Source organism: Belonocnema kinseyi, chromosome 10 (assembly GCF_010883055.1).
Source record: "Belonocnema kinseyi isolate 2016_QV_RU_SX_M_011 chromosome 10, B_treatae_v1, whole genome shotgun sequence".
NCBI lineage: Eukaryota > Metazoa > Arthropoda > Insecta > Hymenoptera > Cynipidae > Belonocnema > Belonocnema kinseyi.
The window spans coordinates 31,855,614-31,876,903 of NC_046666.1; the positions used below are offsets into that span (position 1 = coordinate 31,855,614).

The 21,290-nt window shown below is 27.6% G+C and overlaps 2 protein-coding genes across 2 annotated transcripts in view; one reads left to right on the plus strand and one right to left on the minus strand.

Annotated features, from left to right (window-relative positions):
- The window catches only part of LOC117182335, a 603,484-nt gene that overhangs the window by 28,801 nt on the left and 553,393 nt on the right, over positions 1-21,290 (plus strand). The window lies entirely within an intron of this gene.
- The window catches only part of LOC117182339 (venom acid phosphatase Acph-1-like), a 23,839-nt gene continuing 5,820 nt past the window's right edge, over positions 3,272-21,290 (minus strand). The window contains exons 4-7 of the mRNA XM_033375498.1: positions 12,972-13,128; positions 10,769-10,892; positions 8,069-8,283; positions 3,272-4,459 (exon numbers count right to left, since the gene is read on the minus strand). Of these exons, the coding sequence (XP_033231389.1) occupies positions 4,208-4,459; positions 8,069-8,283; positions 10,769-10,892; positions 12,972-13,128 (748 nt within the window). The 3' untranslated portion in view covers positions 3,272-4,207. The remainder of the gene's footprint in view (positions 4,460-8,068; positions 8,284-10,768; positions 10,893-12,971; positions 13,129-21,290) is intronic.

Genomic DNA, 21,290 nt, shown 5'->3' on the forward strand with positions numbered 1-21,290 from the left:
AAATATATTTTTTTACATCTTTTATTGTTAAGCTTTGTACTTAAACGTAGTTTTCTTTCGGCTCTTGCATTTCTCAAAGTTTGAGACCGATATTTTATGTATGAAAAAAGTTCGAACGTTGAAAAAATGTTGAGGTTCAGAAAAAAGATGAAATAATTTTCAGTGAAGTTCCTACCAAAATGCAGTACCTAAGCGTACTTTATTGTACTCTAATACATTTCCCAAAGTTTCAGCTCGATATTTTATTTGCAAAAAAAGTTCTTAGGTTCAAAAAAATATTCAGTGAACTGAAAAACCTTGGTCGATAATATAGGTATTTAGCTGTGTCACATGCCCTTAAACATATCAAATTGTACACTGAAGTTGAGCTCAATTTATACTGATATGTAGTTTGTCATGCAAATGACTTAGTCGTTTTTTTTGTTAACAAGAACCTGCATTTGCTCGAGTACAAATAGCCTGATATATTTCCGACGTTTTTTCCAGGATATTCGAGATTTTATTTTATTTGTTCAGAAATAACAGAATTGTGCAGCTAATCCAATTTAATAGCTTAGCCGTTGACAATAAGTCCACAATAAATAGAACCTTTTTTGTGCCCTATAAAATTATGAACATTTTTTCACATCACCATATTTGACCTAAAATCAACAGTTCTCGAGTAATTTTAAAAAGCATGTTATTGTTTAACACAATATCTTTATAAAGCCATTTCCAACGTATCTGTGTAAAAAAATCCTACTTTTACGAATTTTTTTCCCAAATCCTTCATTAACTGGACTAATAATAAATTCAAGGGCGCCACGGGTCGGACAACCGGGAATTGACAGATAATTTTTCAAAGAAAAATTTATCAAATCACTTGAAATATAAAAAATTTTTATCACTAGTTATAATTTTAAAGTATTTTACTTTTAAAAAGTTCTAGTTTGAGTCTTAATTTTTAAGTGTACATTTTTAATTTAAGAAACTGCAAAATGCAGCTTCTAGAACTTCGAAAATTAAAAATTCAAAGTGTTTGAATTTGAAAATTTAGCATGAAAATTTTTTTAAGTTAATCAATATAAATTAATTGTACAATAATTGATTGCACCAGAAGATTCTGAATGTGTTCCAACTTAAATAATTTACAGGTTTTTACATTGAAAATTGATCTGTTTCAATTCGAAGGTCCGATTGAAACTTGAAGAATTATTTTCAATTTTAGAATAATTTCAAATCATATTCAAAAGAAAATTTTTGTAATATTTAGCAATATTTTACTGTTTATTCAAAACGATCAATTATGAATAAAATATTCAAAACTAGATTGTATGAAATAGAAAGCCTTGGATCGTTAAAATTCCAGAGTGCTAAATTTGAACTTTGAATGTTGTACCAGTTTAATTATTTCATTTAAAAATTTTCAACTTGTGAGTGAAATTGTTAAATTTCGATGTATAAATAACAGTTGACCAATTATTTATTTGAAACAGCTTAAAATTAAAATAATTCAGCTTTAGAGGATTTGTGACGAAAAAACATTTAAATTTCACAATTATAATTTTAAACGAAAGTAAAAAAATGTTCCCATTTACTATTTTATTTTTTTTCGAATAGGAACAGGATTTCTTTTATTTTTCATAATTTTATTGAATTCAAGGGAACACTTTTTATTTTCAATTTTATTTTATGGTCATCTTTTCTTCTTTAAATTTCTATTGAGTTGAAGGGTATAAAGTTTGACTTTTTTCTGAATTGGATAATTTAAAATAATTTGGTCATTTCTCTGAATTTTTCTCTGAATTGCAAGAGGTCCATTTTAAACAATTTTATTAATTTGAGTGTAAAGGGGAGATATGTTTTATTTTAGGTCACTGAAAATGATGACGTGGATTTATATTTTTAATCAGAATCCTTTGAACTGTTCCATTTATGAAAGCTAAAAATTAAAATTTGTGCATTCTATTGGCATTTCCTTTAAAATTTTTCAATTGGAAAGTGATAAAAGCTTCCATTTTATACCTGTAGATTATTGATCAATTAATTTTATAATTTCTTAATTCAAAATTTTTCAAGCTTAAATTGTTTTTGCGCATCGATTTTGTAGTCGACTTAAATTTTTTTTTTCAAAATCATAAATATAGTCGAAAATTATTGTTTTAATCTACCAGAAATGACCTTTTTCTTTTAATTTATAATTAATGCATTTATTATTTTAAATATTGACATTAAAGACAAATGCTTTTTTATTTACTATTACCTGACTTAAAATTTTATTAATAACAAAGAGAATTTAAACCTTGTAAACGAAATCATTCACGTAGCGAAAGCAATCCTTGAAAGTAAAGGATAAAACTGTTTCTCTTATTAACAAAACTAATACCTGTAAAAAGGGAAAATTTTAATAACAAAGTTTTCTTTTGTTTTGTTAGATAGTTTCATTAGTAGTCAAGGATTAAAAATGAAATAAAGATTTGATAAAATCGCTTCTAATAATATTAAAGAGTAATCACATTAAATCAGTAATCAGTAAGTAAAAAGTTTTATGTTAGCTTTTAATTTCCATAAAGTATTTAATACTGTTAATGCAGAGGCAGGAAATTTTTTCATGTCCAGAGCTCTTTCACGTGAAACAGAGTTTAAAAACAAGTATTTATAGCTATTACGTATATAATATCGTCGTTTCGTAATTAATTATTATTTATCCTATATTTATATTTACAAATTTAATGTCCTTAAAATTAAGAAATTAAAAGTTAGCAAAAGTTACTTTGAAATTTTTACGCTTGAATGTGCTCTTTTTTCAAATAACAAATTTTCTATAAGATTGTAATTTTCTTAAAAATTAATTTCTTATCACGCGTACATTTCTTCTAATGTCTTATTTACTATCTAAATTGTCACTATCTTACAAGGGAGAAACGGAACGACTTAAAAATGCTGAAAAAGAAAATTCCCCAAAAAAAAAATTGAAATAGTACCAATTTATATATATTTATAATATTATCAAATTTAAAAATTCTCGCAGATAGATAGTTCTAAACATAAAATTGTCGACAATTTAAAATATTCGAATTGAGAAATTTTAGAATAATACGATTCCCGCCAATTTATAAAATTATCAATAATAAAAATTGCTGATAATAGACAGTTCCCGAAATCAAATTTCTGAAATCTTAAAAATCGACAACAAGATATTTGAATTTTTTTAAATTATAAAATAATAAATAATATTTTATATTCTATTATTTATTTCATATTAAAACAGTTCATAATGATTTAGATATAGGAATTTTATACATAATTTGAAGGATTTAGCGTGTCGGCAATTTTATTTCGAAGATTATATCTATTATCGGAAATGATCAAATTTGGTAATATTATAAATTATCGATAATTTTTTATTGTTGGCAATTTTACAATGTTTGTATTTTTAATTTTCGGGGTTTTAAGTCGTCCCAGAGAATCACTAGTCTGAAAAGTTTAATTTTTAACTTTAAAGAAATACTGTTAAAAAGTGCGTGCGTTTCAAAAAATAAATTTTTTTTTTTTTGATTTTCAAACAAATTATATAAAAAAATTAATTTTCCAGAATGTGAATTCGAATTTATCCAAATGATTGAGATAATATCGATAATAATCTCATTTTAGAGCTAATAATGGAAGGCATCATTTTTCCGAATTTTCAAAGTCTTAAAATATGGGAAAATACCAAAAAAGTAATTACATAAAAAGAGATTTTCCGAAAAATGAAAATTCTTAAAAGAAAAAAATTTATCGAATATGTTTAATCCCGAAATTTTCCGTCCAGAGTTTTCAAATTCTCGTAATCATAAAATTCCCGAAAATCGTACATTGCCAAATTTTCAAACTGCCATCGAGAAAAGATTTTTAATAGTGCATTTGAGAATAAATAACCAATATCAAATAAAAGATTATACTAATAGAAGAAAATTATTGAATCTTTTTTTTATTTTCGGGATTTGGAAAATTCGACAATTTACTTATTTTTTCAGCAATTTGAAAATCGGAAAAATATTCCCTCCTGATAATAATCTCATTTTTGAGAAAATGGCGTTTATGTCCTTTTTCTGTGTTAATCTTACAGTATATCGGATTTACATTGTAGAGGTTTATATACATATGAGTATGAACTACTTAGATATGGAGCAGCATTATGATACAGGCATTGTGCTTTGGTTATCGATCTTAGAGAAGTAGTTATCTATAATCTCAAGGTGAGTGGTAGAATTGCTAATAGGAGTGAATAAATCGGCCCCTGAGAGGCTGCAACTGAAGATGCATCCTTGTCTGTATGGCAAGCTTTAGAAGCTTTAGTTCCGTAACAGTAATACTCCTCGTCACTCGGAATGACATCCTTGAGCAGATTCAGAAATTCATCCAGAGGACAAATGTCCTTGCAACCAGAAATAGTTTGTGGAATTAATTTCTCAGTCACTCCAGTCCAAAATAGCACCTAAAAAATAACATTTAATGTTGAAATTACCTAATATCTTTAAATGAAACAAAATAAAATTAAGTGCAGGCCTGGAACTCACCACACTGTTCACACTATTTGAAACTTTTTTGAATTATGACATTATTTTTCTCCTTTTTCAAACAAAATACAGCAAATACACTATTTTTTGAAAATTTTCTTTTAAGGCCACTATTTCTTCATTAAGTTACTAAGTACCCCCCCACCCCCACCCCCACCCTCTTAAAACATAAAGTTCGAAGGCATGGGCTGGTGAAGGGTGAAATTTTACTGTTTCTTATGAATAAACAAAGTAGTTTAATTTTCGATAAAAAGATGAATTCTCAACAAAAATGTAACATTTGATAGTTTTACCAAGAAAAGCTTGTAATTTTTTATCGAAAATAGTTGCAAATTCAACTTTTTCGTTGAAATTTTCCTTTCTTTTTGTTGTTGAAATATCAAATATTCCGTTTTTTGTTAAGAAGCAATCTTTTCATTGAAAATTCAACTTTTGATGTTGAAAATAAAATTTTCTTCTAAAAAATTCTTGTTTTTAACTTAAAAAATATAACTATTTGGTTGAAAGTGCAAGTAGTTTTTTAAAAAGTAGTATTTGTGTTCGAAAATTCAACTGATTGGTTCAGCATTAGCACTTTTGAAAAAAGTCTTTCTCTATTTTTTTGACTGAAATAAATAAACAAATTTCAAGTTTATAAAAATTTAAATTCCAAATTTGTTTTATTTTGTTTATAAAATATTCTATGTTTAAAAGCTTATAAAGATGGAAATGCTGTTCTTCGAATATTAATGGGAAGGGAAAATGAAATTTTCTGGCTACCTCTTGAAAAAATTATTTCAAAAATATATTTTTTACAATTGTAAAAGATTCAACTTATGGTGTAATATTGAGCCACTGCGATTTATGCAATTTCAGGGTGTCCACTCTACCTGGAAAACCCGGAATTGTCAGGGAACTTTTATGTACTTGGAAAAACCTGGAAATTTCAGGGAATAATTTTCAAAGGCAAGGAATTTGTTCGAGAGCTTGCTTAACTATTTTTTAATTGCATTAAAAAATTAAATAACCATTATTCTTCATTTGTAAAAGTAGCTTTATATGTCTTTATTGAACTATTTTGTTAAAGATTCCTATTTTGTTTTATTTGAAATTCAGGTTTTTAACTAAAAATTTAACTATTCTAATTCTATTTGAAATGAATCGTTTTTAGTTGAAAATTCAAGTATCTGCTTCCAAATTCGTGTCTTTTTCTGCAAATCCATTCTTTTGGATAGGCACTTAATATTATTGGTTCAAAATGTATCTTGTTGCTTGAGAATCCAACAGCTTGTTTGCAATTTTTTATCTCTCTTGACTGCAAAATATTTTTTAGTTCAAAATTTAATTCATGTTGAGAACTTGTATTTTTGGTTTTATTCCAATGTTTTTGATTTAAAATCAAAATATTTTTTGTTTGAAATATCAACTGCTACATCTTTCCTTCATAATTCATCTTTTTGGGAACGGAAATTTAATCACTTAATTAAAAGTTAAACACTTGGTGAAAAGTTTTTTTTTTTCTTAAAGATTCATAATTTTAATTGAAAACTAATCACTTTGGTTATAAAATTAGCTATTTTGTTGAAGTCTTTGTTTACTGAAAATTTTACTATTTCAGTTGAAACTTTAAATATTTTATTGAAAATTTGTTGTTTTTTTATTCAAAATTAATTTTAAACTGAAAATGTAACTATTGAATTTTTTTTTCGTTTTTAGTCGAAAATTCGTATTTTTTGGTGTAAATCAATCTTCTTGGTTGAAAATTGATCTTTTTAGTTAAAAATTCTACTAATACGGTCTAAAAATTAATTTTTTTTGTTTAATATTTTTCTTTTTAACTGAAAATTCAACTATTAAATATTGTATTGATAATTTATTATTTTAGTAGAAAATTGATGTATCTAGTTGAAAATTGGTCTTTTTTATAGAAATGAATTTTCTTGGTTTAAATTTAAATTTTGCTAGTGAAAGTTGTCTTTTTGGTTAAAAGCTCAACTATTCTAGTTAAAGATTCATTGTGTTAGTTAAGAATGTATCTTTTTCGCTTAAAATTCAACAACGTGTTTCGAAATTTGATTTTTTTCAGTTGGAAATTTAAGTATTCCGTTGAAAATAGATGTATTTGTTGAAAAATCTTATTTTTTGTAGAAAATTAATTTTGAAAGTCCTACAAGATTATCATAACAACTTTTTTAATTTGGTCGCAAAATTGAAAATTTGATCGTACAAAGTATAATTAAATATCCGAAAATTCCATCATTTTGCCAAACTATGCAAGATACGAAAAAAATGAAAAAGTTAAAATTGCGCTCCCTGAAAAGATATACAAATTTTTTATGAATCATTTTTTAATAGGACACGTAGTTTTTATTTTTATTTGTAAAAAACAACATTAAGCATTAAAAAAAATTTGAAATAAAGACACAAGCTACGAAAAAAATGAAAAAAAACTTGCTATTCAAAAAAGAGGTACAAAATTTTAATAATTATTTTTTGCAGGATACGTAGCTTTTGTTTTATGTGTAAAAAACAATAAAAATAAAAAAGTTAATTTTTTGACAAACGGCACAAGCAAGGAAAAAAATAAATAGACAAAAGTTACGCTTCCAAAAAATACCGAAAACTCATTGAAATTTATCATGAATAATTTTTGATAGGATACGTCGTTTTTGCTTCAGTCGTAAGAAATAATATTCAAAATGAAAAACTTATTTTTTTTGTTGAAAAAACTACACCAGGTACGAACTAAAATTAATAGGCAACTGTTGTTCGTCTAAAAAGATCTATAAATTTATCATTAATCATTTTTAGATAAGACGAGTAGATTGTCTTTCAATCGTAAAAAGTCAAACTTAAACAATTGCTCAAGAAGCAAAATAACTTTCTCCGATCGATCCAAATAGTTAACTTGATATGTACATTAGTTCAATTATTTTGGTCTTACTATCAAGTTAGAAATAAAAAGACAAGGAAAATCCGAGTCAATATTTTAATTGAATTTTAAAATATTGACTCGGATTATTCCTTTTAATTAAATTTTTTACTTGATCGTAAGACTAAAATACTTGAACTAATGTATCTTACTTATCAATTAATCGATGGTGCACATATACTTAAGAGTATCTTGAAATATCTTTTGTCAAAGCTTTCTAAATTAAACATATTAATTGAATCCCTAGAATATGGAAAAAAATATTATTTAATAATAAACTCGCAAAACTGTATATATTTTCCGAGTCGGTTGTTTCAAAAATGCGAAATATTTTACTGGCTCCGTAATATGAAAAATTATACCTGGAAAAAACTTTAAGATACCTGAGAAAAACCTGGAATTGTCAGGGAATTTCTTTCCAGGATTTAAGTAGACATCCGGAATAGGTATCCCCTGATCAAATGTTAAAAATATATTTTTTTTAGGATTTAAATAAACTGCGTAAAATAATGGTTACATATTTTAAATAAATAAATATTTTAAATATACTACTTCTTGTTTAAAGAAATTAATTTCATTATTTAATACAAAAACACTGCATAGTTTCTCTCCTCACCCTGACGAAATATTCCTTCTTTTCATCTTGAAGTGTCTCCAAGATAAATGTAGATCCATAAGATGGAAGTGCTGGATCTTCCAATCCAAGTGTTCTGGAAAGAGCAACGACATTCAATTCATGGGCCGAGAAGAAAAAGGCTTTTCGACTTGGAGGGTCCAATTTTCCTTCTCGAATTGCCTTCATGCCATCTGTTATATGGCGCAAAATCAAACCTGCAATTAAATTTTTTATTACAACTTATATGAATAAAAAAATATTTAAGAAGCTCAGATTAGTCAATATTGCAAGCTTCTTATTTCAGTTTTCTTTCTTTGTTAAAAAAGTTTTTACGTCCAAAAATCCAAAGATATTCTTTTTTCGAAATATGATTGAGGTATCTTGTATGAATTTCGGAAAGAGGCTGTTTTTTACATAAGGAAAGTCGTTATCTTTATTAAATTTGGCATTACCTCTAACTTGTCTGCTATCTTTTGCAAACTCACTAACAAATTCCATCTTTAGTACTTATTTACATAATATATACTGTCGATATAATCTTTTAGTAGGTCATAACAGTATCCAGTATCACATCACAGTAAACCCCCGAGATATTATTTATTTCAGGGATTTACTGTGAGTTTATTCCTTTACCGCGAATTGCATCTTTAAGCTATAATTAAGGATGTACAATACGTACACTCAATCTCAAAAGTTGCCTATTTTCAAAATGATTGATAAAATCGTCAAAAAAAGATCTATTATTAATTTCTGTAAATCTTGATGGAGGCTTCTAAGCACACTCCAGAAAAAAATAAATCAGGTTAAAATTGTTTATTAAACAGTAGTTATTTAAAGGTTTAGTTTTTCCTTTCGCTTTAGAGAAAAGTTGCAATTTTTATTCAATCCTAATGATCAAAAGCCTCATTTTATTTTTCGGAGGATTCTCTAAATTTCTATTTGGGTTGATTTTATTTAAAAAAATTATTGAGAAATCATACAGTTATTATTATAAACAATCATAGTTTAAATTTTAATTCACACCACCCAAATAGAATTGAAGAGAATCCTGCAAAGAATAAAATGAAGCCTTCATCATTAGGATTAAATAAAAAATTGTAACTTTTCCCTAAAGAGAAAGAAAAAACTAAACCTTTAAATAACTGCTTTTAAATAAACAATTTTAACCTGAATTATTTTTTTTTTTGAAGTGTATATAGAAGCCTCCATCAAGATTTAGAGAAAATAATTATAGACCTTTTTTTGATTTCATAAATCATTTTAAAGATAAGCTACTTTTGAAATCGATTGTACGCCGCGTAAATCCTTAAAAAAAAATTCCTGGTAAATCGTCAACCAAGCGTAACTATTTTGAGAATATAGCTAATCCAGCTTCTTTTGGTAGAAAACTAAGTTCTTATTTAGGTTCACTGTTTAAAGCGTTTAAATTAACTTAAAAAAATAGATTTAGGCTTTAAGGAATAAGATGAGTGGTTGGAATAACTGTTGTCATTTTAACTAATTTTTTTAGATAAATTAATTCAAAATAAAGCCTGTCCGGTTTTGTATTTCGTAGAGCTGCTGGCCCACGCAATTTTCCAGGGGACAGAGCGAGAGGCTGTTGCGATTTTCACCTCGAAAGGCCGCAGTGCGCGAGTACTCAGTCGAGTATATCGTGCAATATTATGCATTAAAATTGGAAACGGTTCTGGGGGCCGTGACTCTTTACGTTTCGGAGCTGATGATTTAGTAACAAGGCCAGTGCGAGGCAACCCCTGAAACTGCTATTATATGGGACTTGAAGTTTAGTAGTGTAAACCGAAAACTCTCAAAATGATTAGCTTCCTTAGTAATAATACTGAAAGTTTCTTTGTTGCATTACGAACAAATTATTTTCATTTCACACTATTGGGTAAGTCGATTGAAAATTTGCAAATTTGTTTGTTTGTCAAAGAAAGTTTTTTTCTAGTATTTTGGAGATTGAAGTTTATGGAAGTAAATAACGTTAGAGTGAAAAAATATAAAAAGGAAATTCTTTTGTCAGAATATACTATTTCAAAAAATAAAGAAAAATTCAATTTTATTAATTTCCATCTAAAGTTGGAGAAAAGTTTAATTTTTTTTAATTTTTTGATGTACTTCTCAATAAATTAAGGAAATACGTACATATTTTGAAGTTAAATAAATCTTTTTTCTTTTGCGGATCCTGTGTAAATGGATTTTCATGGACCTCATTTGTTGAAATATTATATTTTGACGAAACGATTTTTTAAAATATTTTTTCGCTCCAAGGTTCTTTAATTCCATAAACTCAAAGAAAACAAAATTAAAATTTTTGTCCATCCACAAAAACTTAAAAATACAAATTTTTTTATCGATTTGGCCAATTTGGAGAAATTATAAAAATATTACGAAGAACTTTCATCATTTTGATTTTTTGCGGCCCACCCTATTGAATAGTGAATTTACATAAGAATTTATTTACCCCCAAGTAAGAAAGTATGTGTATTAACTGTATTCTCCAACTAAGTAAACTTAGTTGACTATTTACCAAGCATTTTTTTGTTTACTTTGTAGCTGACGTCATTTTTTATTATATATTTTAAAAAACTGTATTAATTTTTTAGTATATGCTCAGTTCTCTTTAATTTCCTATTTTAAATTACCGGTTTGCGATTGAATATTATCTTATTCCGTGTGTAATTAAAACTTAATAGTTGCCTCCATTTAATCTTCTCAATGCAGTTGTGAATGATCGCAGATTGAAGTCAAGAGCTGTAATATCCTTCATAGGACTGGGAAACACTTTTTCGGTCCATTTTGGAAGAGTCAAATTTTGAGCTGCCTGTAAAAAGAAGGAAAATTTGATTTTTTAAATAAAACAAAATATATCTTGACATTGGATCGGCTTCATTTCTATAGATGATTACAATTTTTAAGAACAATATTTCTTGTTTTTGGGAGAAAGATGGATAAAATTTTTTTTTTAATTTTTAATAATCCAAGAAAATTAAGCCGTCTTGTTAGACTTTTCTGTATTTTGGGAAATTTTTTTTAGGTTTTCAGTTTCAAATTTCAAAATGTAGTAGTTTCAAATTAAAAAATAAAAATTTCTAGGACAATTGCAATAGTAAATCTTGAAAAATTCACAGTTGCACAATGTTCAGTTCCAAGGATTTGTAATTAAACAATTTTTAATTATATGATTCCAGAGTAAATTCAAAACCAACTTAAAAAAGATATTCTGAATTGACAGGTTTAAAATTGTGCAATTACAAAAAAAAAGTATAATTTCATATTGATCAATATTTGATTAGAAAATTTTAGGGATCAATAATTATTATAAATAAGGCGTTCAAAATTAAATAATTCTACATTTAAAAGTTGAACATTGCGTTGCAAAAATCAATAATTAAATTAATAATTGGAACATTGTTAGCTTTAAAACATTTGAAGTTCATTTAAAATAATTGATATCTTAAAAAGTTTTAGTATAAAAAAGTTTTAATATCACAATTTGAGGTGACTAAATATTTTTAATTTTTAAATAAAGTTCGAATTTGTTTAATTTTTAGCGTTCCGCAGTATATTTTTTATTTTAAATGTTTTTTATTTAAAATTACTTTTTGTTTTGATCGCTTTTTCATAGTAATTCATTTTTAACCTTTAGCGGACGGGAAAGTTTCCGTTCAAATCGAGTTTTCATTTGACCAAAAATGTATGCATAATTTCAACAGAAAACTCATTTCAAGTCCCTGACCTGACAGGTGGTCGATTTATCGACCACCCCCGTCCGCAACGTATAGGCCAATATAAAAAAAAAACTTTTTATGATATTTCAGCGTTATAGTTTGGTATGCCGATATTTTTTCATGCGCTGAGTGCGAAAAAAATAGTGAAAGAAATCCTGAAGGCAGGCGTGACCTTGAAAATCGAGTATTCAAGGTAAAGTGATACATTTATTTATTTGTTGCTATTTTAGCGTCAAAGTTGGTACATGCATGTTTTTATGTGCCTAGTACTAAAAAAATAGTGGCAAAAATCTTGACATTTTTGACTTCAGAATGACGATCTTTTTCCTACAAAAATTGCAATGAACTCTATCTACATGGGTATGATTTGTGCGCTAACGAATATTTTCGCCCTAAGCGCATCTAGATAAATGTATAAACCAAGTTTTTAGTCCAAAAAAAATTTTTGTGACCTTGGAATGACGATTATCAAGGTTAAAAAGTCTCCAGGATGTTTCTCACTGTTTTCCCCTTATTCAACGCACCAAATCTTGCCCGAAAACATCAAATAGTTAGTGTGCATTGGGTGATCGACATTACGACCACCCCCGTCCTTTAAAGGTTAAAGGCTTATAATTGATTTTTTCATTTTGACCGATAAATATGGCGGTAAATTAATTTTTTGATCTTCATAATTAAATTTAAATTCTTTCATTTAGAAATGACGCCAGTTCAATTCCATTCGAAATAGTTCCCTTTTTTCGAATTTTACTTATTCTAAAATTGTTTAATTTGGAACGTTTTCAATTCAAAATATTTCATTATTTTTATTCAAGTTGAAACGCTTTTCATATGATATTAATAGTTATTACTAATTTTTGTTTAAAAATTCTTCAAACGCAATGTTTAAAAATCTGTTTAATTACTTGTTCATAATTAAAGTATTAGTGGTCGTTAATATTTAGATTTCCTGGAGGAAAACACGTTGAGTCTGGCCATAAATGGATTTTATCACTGCCTCCTGTATACGCTCGCCGGTTTAGTGATCCAATATTGGTTTGGTTAGACCCTGGTCTGTCTCCAACGGGCGCGCTCATAGTGCTTCAGCGAGTTAGATTAAATGCATATTTTGATAAACATTATTTTAATATCACTATCATAGCTATATAAACATATAAATTAATCACGTTTACCTCTTCCTTAAGTAAATTGTACAGGTAATAAACACTGCCTGTGTCCTGTACTTTTTTTCCTGAATGGGCAGTCAAATAATCCAAAACATGCTTGTATCTTGTTAATACCTGCTTAGCTTCTTGTCCATGAAGGAAGCTTTTATATTCTCTTTTGTATCTAAAAACGATGAACAAGTATAAACGAATTAAATACCACTGTCTATGTAAAATGATGATAAAGTTATGACAAACATGAAATCAATTTTCTGGTTGTAAACGTAAAGAGAACACCTGCATTAAACAGGTAATTGCATAATTGTAGGATAGTTAAATTCAGTGTTTAATGATTACCCCGCAGTAAATTTATTAGTCATTATTTTCGCAAAGTAGGTTTTGAAAAATCATTCTTCTTTACTCTGCAATTTGTATATTTACTGCAAGAATTATTAACAATCTCAATGAAGAAATAAATTATTATGTTGAAGTTTAAGATTATTATTTTTTTTTAATTTAACTGAAGTTTGCGACGTTTACACACGAAAATATAAATTTTTGGAAATGTTTCTTTTACCAAATGTTTTAACGTGGTGCCAGGTAAACTAAATATTAGTTTTACCCAAATAATCCCTAAACAAGTTTTAAACACGCACTTTAAAAAATATGCATATATGCATACATGCAATTCTCCAAAAATATAAAGTTAGCAGGTAGTCTATTCTACTGAAAAACCTGATTTTTTCGGGAGTTCTTAAATTTGGTTTTAAAGATTGGAATAGTAAATTAAAAACACAAAATTCGTTTCAATTATTCATTAAATTCACAAACTTCAGCAGTAAATTAAAAAACCGATGAATTTTGTTTTTAGTATTCATCTATTGAAATAGTTAATTGTGATAATACGTGTATATTTAAGAATATTTTGTAATTCTAAAATTCCTAAGTGCTTGTACCTTTAAGAGATTTCTTATATTTTTAATATCATTACTTTAAAAATTTAATGAATGTCGTTATTTAATTTTATGTATAAAAAGTATAGTTTATACACAGTCAGATATTTATGAAGATTGAATAAAATATTAATTATAATAAAATCCTCTGAGTTTATGGCAAAAATTGTTTATTTGATTTTGATGGCCGTTGTAAACGGATAATTTTATTTTGAAATATATATGGTCTAAATTCTTTTAAAAATCTGGACAATTTGTTTTACTAAAAATAATACCATATATATGTATTTTAATGTAAAATAATCTAATGCCAATGGCAATTTAAATACAATATGCAATTTTTGCAAAAAAGGACTTGAGAGACACACATATATTTTTATTTCCTATAAAATTCAGTTTAAAGTTTAACACAAAAGGAACAATTTTTTCAGGCATCTCGTATGAAAAAAGTCTTTCTACCATATAATGTAGATAATGCGTGTTTTTTTTTGCTAAAACGGTTTATTAAGGCTTCCTGATTAAAATTCCAAGTTTTCTGAAAATGACACCCGTGCGTCCCGAAGATCTTAATAAAAAAGTTCCAAAATCGTGTTTTTGTAGACTGAGCCTTCCCATATAATTTTGGAGTCAAATGTCCAACACCAAAATTAAACTAGAGAAAATTCTAAAAATATGGAGGGCAAGAGAAATCGTCTACCTTCAATAGGTGCCGACTTATGGTCCTTCAGAGAACCCAGGTTTTTTGGAAAAAGGAGACAAAAACACCCAATTTTGAAGTTTGTATTTGTACTTTGGAATCTGTTATTTTTACGAAAAAAAAAATTTCAAAAGTTGAATTGAAGTAGACGCAATTTAGAGTAATTCTAAAAAATCCAATCATCTAGCGCCAATATGTCATAAGTTATAGTCTCACAAAGTTGACCGCTTTTGACATATTTTTCAGGGCAAATTACTCGTGTTTAGTTTATTTGAAAATACTTCAATTATCCGCGAAGCTGCATAAGTGGTGGAAGATAAAAATTTGCAGGGCAGGAAAATCTGCGTAAATCTTACAAAGTCTGACTCTTTAAAGAAACATAATTTTTTTACTATTTCGAGCTATTCATAGCCATAAAAGTTTTTTCAAAACTGCTCGTTTCGTACACATCCTACAGAAAAACAGATGCAAAATAAATCATAGAGGACTAAATTCTGCGTACAATAAAATAAAATACAAAGTTTTTATCTCATATAGGTCACGAGTTATGATCATAAGACTTTGACCCTTTCCATTCGGAAGGCTCTGGTATGTACTGGAAAATGTACTGCGATCGTATTTGAGCATTTTCGTGGCATGCATGCTTTTGTAGTTCATTACAAGTTCACTTTTTCTCTTTTTTTTTGTTGAAAAACAATCAATTGTTCAACAATTGTTTTAATAATACTCTTCCATCTATTATTTGTGTGCATATTTAATTTATTTAAGGTTGAAAATCCCAGTAATCGTGACAGTACCAGTAATCGTGAAACTTGATTATAATTTGAATATGTTATTAAAAATATGCGTTAAAAGTAACATTTAATGATAAATCTCACTTATTTTTATTTTTTTAGAGGAGCCAGTTGGAATTGTATTTATTCAAATTAAATAAAAAGAAAGAAAATTGGCATCAACATTGCTCGGACAATGTTTACGATTGTTGAAACGTTTACCTTATTTGGTGAAATTCACTTCCAAAATATCTGTTGCCGAAATTAACTGAAAAAATACTAATTAACTGGCTTATTAGGGAAAGCTATTTAAAAAAATCGCCTAATACTCTACCTCCAGGGTGGTGTGGAAAAGAGTTCATTTCAAGAAATCTTCTTTCAATTTGTAGCTTTTTTATCAATAATAAATAAACAATGTAAAATCAGTTAATTTGTATTTTTTTATTCAATTTCGAAAATAGGTATTCTAGAAGTAATTTTCGCAATGTAAATACATAAAATATGCACACATTTTATAGAGTGAAACTTATTATTCAAATAATTGTTGAACAATTGATTGTTTTTTAACAAAAAAAGGAGGAAAAGTGAACTTGTCATGAATAACAAATGCATGCATGCCACCAAAATGCTCAAATACGATTGCAGTACATTTTCCAGTACATACAGAGCCTTCCGAATGGAAAGGGTCAAAGTTTTATGATCATAACTCGTGACCTATATGAGCTAAAACATTGCGTTTTTTTATTTTGCGCGGAATTCAGTCCTCTATAATTTATTTTCTTGACGCTTTTCTGTAGGATGTATACGAAACGATATAGTTTTGAAAAAACGTTTATGGCTATAAATAGCTGAAAATAGCAAAAAATTATCTTTCTTTAGGGAGTCATAACTCTTGATCTATGAAGACTAGAAGATTTTTTTTTTTTAGGTTTACGCAGAATTTCCTGGGCTGCAACTTTTACTCTTGTATCACTTATGTAGCTTCACGGAGAAGTGAAGTATTTTGAAAAAACTGAACAGGAGTAATTTGCCCTGATAGTAGGTCAAAAGTGGTCAACTTTGTGAAGCTATAACTTATGACCTATTGGCGCTAGATCAATTTAACTGTTGACATTTTTGTTTCTTAAATTAACAGGTTCAAAAGTACAGATACAAACTTAAGAATTGGATTTTTTGGCCTCTTTTCCCAAAAAATCCGGGTTCTTTGAAGGACCATAACTCAGCATCTTTTGAAGTTAGAAGGTTTTTCTTTTCCTCAAATTTTTCAGAATTTTCTCTAGTTTAATTTTGGTGTTGAAAAATTTACTTTAAAATGCAATTCGACGGGTCAGACTACGCAAGCACGATTTTTGGAACTTTTTACAAAAATATCTCCGGGACCCACGGGTGCCATTTCTAGAAAACTGGGAATTTTACTCAGGACCCCCTCATAAATCGTTTTAGCAACCAAAAAAAACTTGCATTGTCCACTTAATACGATGTAAAAGTACGAAATGCCTGGACTATATTACTTTTTTTAATTTTTGGATTTCTTCATAAACTTAGTTCATTACAATTTTACGATTCATTGATGGGTCATTGAAGAGGTTATTTAAGTATTAATTTTGGGTTGCTACAGTTCAGGTAACTTAAAAATAGTCAGGGAATGTGAGGGAAATTTTAGGAACTTCTGAGATAAAGTACAGTTGAAGTTAATTTGAAAATTTATTTTATTTGGATTAAAATCAATTTTTTTACTGAGAACTTAACTATTTCATATTAAGTTTCAAAGTTACTTGTTTTAGGTAAAAATTCAACTAATTTGTCGAAAAGTCGTCTTATTGGTAAAAAAGTAATCTCAGTAGCTAAAACATTATCGTTTTTGATATAAAATTGAATTATTTATTGGAAAAATCCTTTTTTTTTTTGTTGTTGTAAATTTCTCTCTTTACTGAAAATTTAACTATTCTATTTTTGGTTGAAAATTTATATTTTTAGTGAGAATTAATATATTTCGATAAAAATTTGTCTTTTTTTTTAGAAAATTCATTTGTTGGATTGAACATTCAAATTTTAGCTTGGAAGTAAGTTTCTTTGATTGAATATTCATAATTTTATATAAAAATTAACTTCTTTGATTAAAAATGTTACTGTTTTGTTAGAAATACGTTTTTCTGTACGTTGTTAGAAATGTTCGGAAAATCCCGTAACATTTAAGATACTAAAGTAACTGAAATTTACGAAATTAGGTTGCTGAAAATGAAATTCCATAACTTTTATAGTAAATTTACTAAATTTTTATTTAACTTCAGAAGCGGTTTCTGAAAATTACTATATTTTCCTAAAATTCCTAAATGGTAACAGAAATGTAATTTATCGTGACGCAAAGAAATGCGCAGTTGCATGCGCACTCCTCGCTTGTCGAGCGCGTGCGGCTAGCACGCGCATCATTTTTCGGAACATCACACGCTGCAAAAACCTGGTAAATAAAAACGAACCTGGCTAAAGTTTTGCAGTAACCCTAGTATAATTGTCTTGTTAGTGATTTGTTTCCCATGTATTTGCATTTTTTTAGTGCCTTTCTCCACAATATCACCTTTTTGTTATAAATTTTATTATTTGTTTGAAAATGTATCAATTTTATTGAAAAGACATCCTTTCTGGTTGAAAATTGAATTTTTGTGTTGAAAATTCAACTAGTTTCATAGAAAATTGACTTATTTTTTTAATCTCTGATTTCAATGATAACAAGTCAAGCAAAAATCTGTTTTTGGTTGAAGATTCAACTAATTTTCGAAAATTTGTCTTTCTTTTTAAAAAAAAGTCATCTATTTTACTAGAAATTGCATCCTTCTTCGATAACAATAGAACGGTTTGGTTTAAAATTCAAGAATTTTGTATTAAAGTATTTTTTCTTCTTTGTTAAAAATTTAAATGTTTTTTTGAAAATTCATATTTTTGTGTAGAAAATGAAACTATTCTCAAAGACAATTTTTTTCATTTAAAACTCATATTTTTATGCTGAAAGGTTAAACTGAAATCTTTTTTGGATCAAAATATAACTATTTTTTTCCTATTATTTGTCTTTGATTTAAGAATTAATTTATTTTAGTAGACATAACACCTTCCTTGGATAAAAATGCAACTGTTTTTATAAAAATTCAACCATTTTTTCCATAAGTTGCCCTTTTTTATTAAAATTTTAACTGTTTCGTTGAAACATCGTATTTTTGGGTTAAAAATTGAAGTATAATTTTTGTGGAAGGTTTACTTCTTGCTGAAAACTTATATTTTGATGTAAAAATGTCAAAATAAACCCTTTTTCGGATGAAAATTCCATTTTTCTTTTAATTTGTATTTGTGGATTTAAAAATTTATCCGTTTTAGTCGAAATTTCATCTTTCTTGGATAAAAATGCTACTGTTTGATTGAAATTTAATATTTTATCTGTTTGAGGATACAACATTTTTTGTTGAAAATTTTGGTTCAACCACTTTTTTAAGAAATCATTTTTTCAGGCAGAATTCGTATTTTAGTTGAAAATTTATTTCTTTGGTTGAAGGGTTAACTATTTTGCGACAAATTAATTTTTTTGTTAAAATTTCATATTTTCTGACTGAAAATTTAATTGTTTACGCAAAAATTACATACGAATATTACGTATAAAAAATTACATAACATTTTGTATAGATTTTGTTAGTACATTTCTCTAAACATGTAATGTATAAAGACATTATTGTTTGGTTCATTAATTTTAATATAAATTTGCGGTGTATATTTGTATTAAAAATAAAAATTAAAGTAAGACTAAATACGAACGAAGTTTATATATAAATAAATATATTATATAATATACTCAATATATAAAATGTCAAAAAAATTCTTATCATAAAAGATGGGCTTTGATTATGTTTTAATATATTGAGTGTACATATAGCATACAGATACATAAGAAGTGGTTAGTCTTAACTTCAGTGATATTTTCTTCCTATTTATATACTTAGGACAAATATAGACTTCATGTTTTATATTAAAATAATGAACCAACAAAAATTTTTTAACCTCTGGGAATTTTCAGTTACAGTAATTAAAAATTCCTAAACTGCAACATAATTTTGTGATATATGTGACTGGAGTTTCATGCAGTTACCGTTGTTGAAATTTCTGTTATAGTTTCGGAAAATTGAGAAACAGTTTCTGCATAAAGCTTTAGTGACGCGTCTCTGAAAATTTGATTCTTCCATTTTTGGTTTAACTTGTATCTTTTTGACTTGAAAAATAAACTACTTGTTTGAAAATTATTGTATTTTATGTATGTCTTATGCATTTTATGTATGTATTACGTAACTTGTGGAGATCTCTTATAAAATTCGGCATGTCTGTTGTCACTAAGAGGTTCTAAAATAAATTTAGGAAAAAACTTTTTTTTGCATTTACATTCTTGATCTCCTAGGGGCAAGGTTGTATAGGGTCGTAAAAAACTATAATGTAGTTTTTAATTTTACTTTCACTTCTTCGAAATTTATGTCGCTTGTCTCTCACAGAAAAAACTGAAGTTAAATTTTGTTGCATGTAAAATTTCCCACTGTTAAAGTTTATATGCTATTTAGCGAAAGTTTATCCTACGATGGAATAAGAGCTGTCGTCTGCTACGGCGTCCTTAGCAGCAATGGGAAAAGGCAATATATGCGTGAATTCGAGCTATAAATCGGGACACCAGATTTAAAACGACACAGAAAAAACAAAATTTTAAATTTGTTGCAGGTAAGACTTGCAACGGATAAAAATTAAAAAATATTTCAGCAAAAGTTTCACCGAGGTTAGGAGAATAATTCGGGTCTCGTCCACTGCGTGGCGTGGAAGTGAGAAAATTTCGGCAAATCATGTAGAATCAGTAACAGAAAACAAGAAAAAAATTGTTCTTACTGATATATTTCCTCCGAAATAAATTAGACTATTGTAGAGGAATTAAAACTTACTTAATACCATTTAGCAAAAAGCGCAAGAAGCAACTGACATATGGGAATCCCCGGTTCTCTCCAATTTAATGAAGTTAAACGCCGATAGATAGCGCTGGCGTCGCAATCCTCGCTACATATCGAGTATAAATGGAGTGATTAAAAGGCTAAAGATTATCTAGGCAAGGTTAAAACTGAAAAATTATCTTCGAATCATGTAAAGTTTATCCGGCAAGGTTAATTTTTGTTGCGGTGAATCTTTCACCTGGAATCGTTTTAAACTTTATCTTTCCCTTTTTCTGTGCTCTTCAGACATTTTTATTTTTACAACAATAAAAAAAGGAACATTCAGCGATCATTTGGGAAAAGTGGAAGTTTAATCAAAGTGAAAATGTTTACATTATCCCTACCCTGAATTCCTAAAAAAATGCGATGCTTACACGAAAAAAAAATTCTTGAGGCGAACGAGTGGATAGAGAATATATTAAACTCAAAGAAAGTGTACGCTTGGAGTAGGTGAAACGTTTAGTTAGAAGAGTTACACATTTAGTTACTTTACGTAAATTGTTCTCGTAAATCAGGAATTTGGGCAAAATTGCTAAGTTCGAAAGTTTATTATTTTCGACTGATTATGTATAATTGTACTATCTTCAGATTAGAAAAAAAATTTAGTTGTTATAGAAATATATTAACTTACAGTAGCCAATTTTTCGTCTGGTATCGCGAAATTGAATTTCCCTGAAATCCGTGTAATGCATTTGAAGGTCAAGTTTGTTGTTTTTATCGCGTTTCTTGATATTTCAATATACGAGGGTAGTTCAATAAGTCCTTAGAATGAAATATAAAAACAATTTTTTTTGGGTAAATTTTTTTTTATTTTTCATCATAATCTCCTTGGAGCTCTATATACTTGGTCAATCGCTTTTCAAGTTTTTTTAATCCTTCAGAAAAGTGCTTTTTCGGAAGTTCCTCAAAATAAGCACTTA